The sequence below is a fragment of the Cololabis saira genome, chromosome 8, assembly GCF_033807715.1.
Source record: "Cololabis saira isolate AMF1-May2022 chromosome 8, fColSai1.1, whole genome shotgun sequence".
Classification (NCBI taxonomy): domain Eukaryota; kingdom Metazoa; phylum Chordata; class Actinopteri; order Beloniformes; family Belonidae; genus Cololabis; species Cololabis saira.
Genome location: NC_084594.1, coordinates 19,478,250 through 19,482,927, shown reverse-complemented (window position 1 = coordinate 19,482,927; position 4,678 = coordinate 19,478,250). Strand labels below are relative to the sequence as shown.

The window sequence follows — 4,678 nt, the reverse complement described above, 5'->3', positions numbered from 1 at the left end:
GCAGGAAACAATCTTTCTACTTATGTATTCTATCTTTCAATGTTTTATTTGTCAATCTGTTTATGACTTTTTACATACATTTAATACATTTAGATTTTTCTTTAAAATAAGATTGGTTTTTAATCTCATGGATTAAGCATTTGCTTAATTATTAATTAATAATTAATAATTAGCTTAGCATTTGCCTTTCGCAAGAAACATGTTAAATTATTACTTACTTTTCACATTCTCTTAATTTGTTATTGTGATTTGTTATTGTGATGAATTTTGGGAAAAAATAAATAAATGTGGAGATATAAAAATGTGTACCAATCTGTTTAAGATGAGCGATCGTTTTCAAATTTGAGGTTGAAGTTATTCCCCCTGAAGAATTCTTTTTAAGATAAAGACAGGATTTTGTGCACAAAGAAATCCCATATTTGAGCTTTACTATTACATTTTCAATATTCTCTCTATTAGTAAAGAGGCTTGCAGAATTTTAAAGAGTACTCTTTTCATCCAGTAACTTAACATGTTTAAATATTTGTTTTATGTTTTTCTATTATGGTGAGTATGAGCTATAATGGTGAAATATTAGGATGGGTTGTTGGTTATAATTTTCTCTGCAAAAGTTTTGAGCACTGTGATAAAATATTACATATTCTTTCTTGTGTGAAAGAATCCTGCAGAATACTGAAATCACCTCCATGAATTCCTCATCTTACAACCTCAACGTGTCAAGCAGTCTGAGTTTTCGAGACTCCCCAAGCACAGCTGTGGCTAAAAATGTGATTGTTCTCGCTCTTGGCCTCATCATCAATTATATCAATGGCACACTGGTTCACACCTTCAGGAAACACCAGGTATGGATTGTCACAATTAATGTTGTTGATAGTTTTATTTATAATAACAATGAATAGATTAAAGTCTTTGTTTCTTTCACTTTTACAGGTATTTTACACAAATCCTCGTTACATCTTGTTCGTCCACCTGGTACTGAACGATATGATCCAGCTCACTGTTTCAATCAGCCTGTTTGTCTTTAGTTATGTATTTTACAAATATAATGCTTCTTTCTGCTGCTTTTTGATTACCTTTGCCACACTTACTACCATAAACACACCATTAAATTTGGCTGTAATGGCAGTTGAATGCTACATCGCTATTTGTTTTCCACTGCGACACTCGAAACTCTGTACTATCAAAAAAACCTACGTTCTGATCGGCTGTATTTGGGCTTTGAATGCTGGAACAATTGTGCCCGACATCTTTATTATTTTGGCAACGGAACCTTTCTGGCTATTTTATTCAACAATATTTTGTGACATGGAAAACCTTTTCCGACATCCAATAATTTTAGAAAAGAGGGATATTTCTTATCTAATTTATCTCACTGTAGTTTGGCTAACCCTGCTCTACACCTACTTCAAGATATTTTTTGCAGCTAAAGCAGCTAATTCAGTAGATGGAAATTTCAAGAAAGCAAGGAACACAATCCTGCTTCATGGTTTTCAGCTACTAATGAGTATGGTAACGTATGTATTTTATATCTTACAGGCTGCTTTCATACGTTGGTTCCCTACATATTTTGTACAAATACTCTTTGTTTTCTACATTATTGTCCAGATTTTCCCCAGGTTTATCAGTCCAATTGTGTACGGGCTACGAGATAGGACATTTAAAACATATTTGAGAAAGCATCTGCTCTGTATCACGAGAGTGTTGTAACAGTCTGTAGCTTTTAGTGAAATCTTCTCGATAAAAAACATTTCTCTCTCAAGCCACAGACATACATAAACTGGATTATTGTAACGCTCTCCTTTCTGATCTCCGTCAGAAAAAATATTTCACAATTACAGTCACGAATGCTGATCAAAGAAAGACAAAGAGCATATTACATCACTTTTAAAAGTTTGCAACACTTACCCATTTCATAGCTTGTTATGGTTTTTGTCCTTATTTATGAGACATCCTAAACTGTGTTGACCTTCTCAGATCTTCAAGTCTTTGAGTGGGACATTTTTAATTATTACCAGTGTTGTTCCACAAAACTGGTTCAGTTATTAGAGAGTTATTAATAATTATCTTACGATAGTTATGAATAATTAACAAAGAAGATGACTCATCAAAATTAATTTTAAAAATGAATGAATCGAAACGGGGCACCACCTGACTTTATCAGGAAAATAATAACTAAACAGCAAAATCAGTCTCAAAGTAGCTGTTATTTCAAACGTGCCAGCCTGTTGCCAGGAGTGGCGTTACAGAATAACAATGAAGGAAGGAGTCCGAGCACAGACCTTTGCCACAAGCAGCTGTGACAAATATATATAAAACAAACACAAACAACCTCTCTCATTCAAATGAATCAGAATTGATTTACACAAGTGTTGAAAGGTAATGAAATAACACTTGGGATAAATTCCAATACCTAAACTACACATAAACAACAACTAACTAAACATTAATCACAAACTTCAGATCATCTATGTGTGTGTGTCAGGACGTCACGTAACGTGGACTAAAAGGAAAATGGTGGACAACGTCACGTAGGACCTCAAAGAGAGATAGCGGACACATGCTTTTCAAAACTGAAAGTATTGGAGGCCTGATGGCCTGGATACTAACTTTTCCATGTGGGTTAGTAAGGAGGGGAGGAAAACTGGTGTGATCTCTCACCACCGGTACCTTTATTGTTCTGCTGTTTCCCAATCAGGAGCCAGTGTGTGGAGCAAAATCCATCACACTTGCTTTAAGCTTTTGACGGGGAAACAGGAGCACGAACCACTTCGGTAGTGAGAGGACAGGGGTTCACTTACACAGGCCTGTAAAAATATAACAATACAAATGTAACAATATAATAATACAAACATAACGACCGTCGGTCCACTTGAGAGACCGTTGATGCGTTACACAGTAATAAGCAAACAAATCAAAAGCAACACACACACAACGCTAATCGCTTTAAACTAAGAGACACAAGCCTCTTACTTTGAGATGCCCTGGAGGTAGTTGGCGGCGTCCTGGTGGTTGTGGACCTCGTGGTCCTGGTTCTGGACTCCTCGGCTGATGCAAGTCACGCTGATCGGAGTTGAGGTGTAGTCCTTACAAAACGTAAGCGCTTCGCGTCAGCATGGAGGCCTACTGTAAAACGGGGTCCCTGACCAATGCACTGTCCACACTGTCTGCATGTCACTTCCATCCTTTCCTCTTTTATTGCCCCTAAGGGCAATATACAGCAAAGCCTGCTGCGCTTAGAAATCGTTCCTTAATATCCTTTGTTTTAAGACCATGCAGTCAGCTGTAAGAAATCGAGGCTGGTCTCAGAGTTAGGCCTCAGAGCTGGGCCTTAAAGTTGAAATTGAGGCTTCCAATGTTCACATAGGACTGTGGCCCAACACCAGAATAAGAATTAAACATATGGGGCAACCTTCTTCTTATGGCCCAAATGCATGGCATGATCTACCAGAAGATCAGGCTGCTGAGATGAACACTTTGAAGGCAAAATTCAAGGACTGTCTTTATATTTTAGCTTTAAATGACACTGAGAGTTTTCAAGTTATAACTTAACGAGTCTTAGAGTTTTAAATTAATATAATTAGAATATATTGTATTATTATTAATAATAATAATAATAATAATAATAATAATAATATGTTTTAAACCTTGCAAGGCAGTAAGGTTCAGGTCAAAATTACCCAAGCCAGAGCAAAAAACCCCAGCTCTTCAGAGCGCTTGCCTAACCTGTAGCACCTTGCAAGGGTTAAATAGATTGTTTAATATAATGCTGTGTTATCATGGTGTATGTTGTTAAGTATATAACTTTAAGTATATAATCATATATATATATATATATATATATATATATATATATATATATATATATATATATATATATGAATGTGTTTTGATGGTTAAAGGAGATGGTGGAATACACTTTATGTTGCACAAGTTGAACTTTGTTATGCCACTGCACTGTAACTCAATCTTTTTTTCTCTTTACATTTTATGATTATATTATGTGAAGCATCTTGAATTGCCTTGTTGCTGACATTTCCTCTACAAATAAAGCTGCCTTGCTTTGCCTATACAAATATGGACAGATTCATCTCATGCATTCTTCATCCAAATAAATCATTAATAAATAATTATTATTAAAAAAAAGGAAATTAAAGCTGCAAGCAGCGATGAACGGGCCCTCGCGCACGCAATTTTCACCAATAAAGGTCAAGGACTCAGTCCGATGACACCACCCATGACTCTTTATGTCAAACCATTCAAAAGTTATGGCAGAAAACAGGAACTATAACATATCGACCAATCAGAAGAAGGGGCAGGGCTAATTTGCACCAATTATGGTCAAGGACTCAAAATCGAGTCCGATGACACCACCCACGACTCTATATCAAGCCAATCAAAAAGTTTGGCAGAAAATAGGAACTATCAAATATCAACCAATGAGAAGAAGAGGCGGGGCTAATTTGCACCAATTATGGTCAAGGACTCAAAACCGAGTCCGATGACACCACCCACAACTCTTTATATCAAACCAATCTAAATTTACGGCACAAAAATAGGAACTATCAAATATCGACCAATCAGAATAAGGGGCGGGGCTAATTTGCACTACCTATGGTCAAGGACTCAAAACCGAGTTCAATGAAACCACCCACGACTCTCTATGCCAAACCAATCAAAA

The 4,678-nt window shown here is 36.3% G+C and overlaps 1 protein-coding gene across 1 annotated transcript; it reads left to right on the top strand.

Annotated features, from left to right (window-relative positions):
* Positions 1 to 686: 686 nt before the first annotated feature.
* LOC133449129 (odorant receptor 131-2-like) lies at positions 687 to 1,707 on the top strand. The gene is made up of 2 exons (XM_061728260.1): positions 687 to 842; positions 931 to 1,707. The coding sequence occupies exons 1-2, from the start codon at positions 687 to 689 to the stop codon at positions 1,705 to 1,707; spliced, it is 933 nt and encodes a 310-aa protein (XP_061584244.1).
* The last annotated feature ends 2,971 nt before the right edge of the window (positions 1,708 to 4,678 follow it).

Coding starts and splice junctions, on each gene's coding strand:
- LOC133449129 (XM_061728260.1), top strand. CDS start 687: ATGAATTCCTCATCTTACAACCTCAACGTGTCAAGCAGTCTGAGTTTT. Junction 843..930: donor ACACCTTCAGGAAACACCAG/GTATGGATTGTC, acceptor TCACTTTTACAG/GTATTTTACACAAATCCTCG.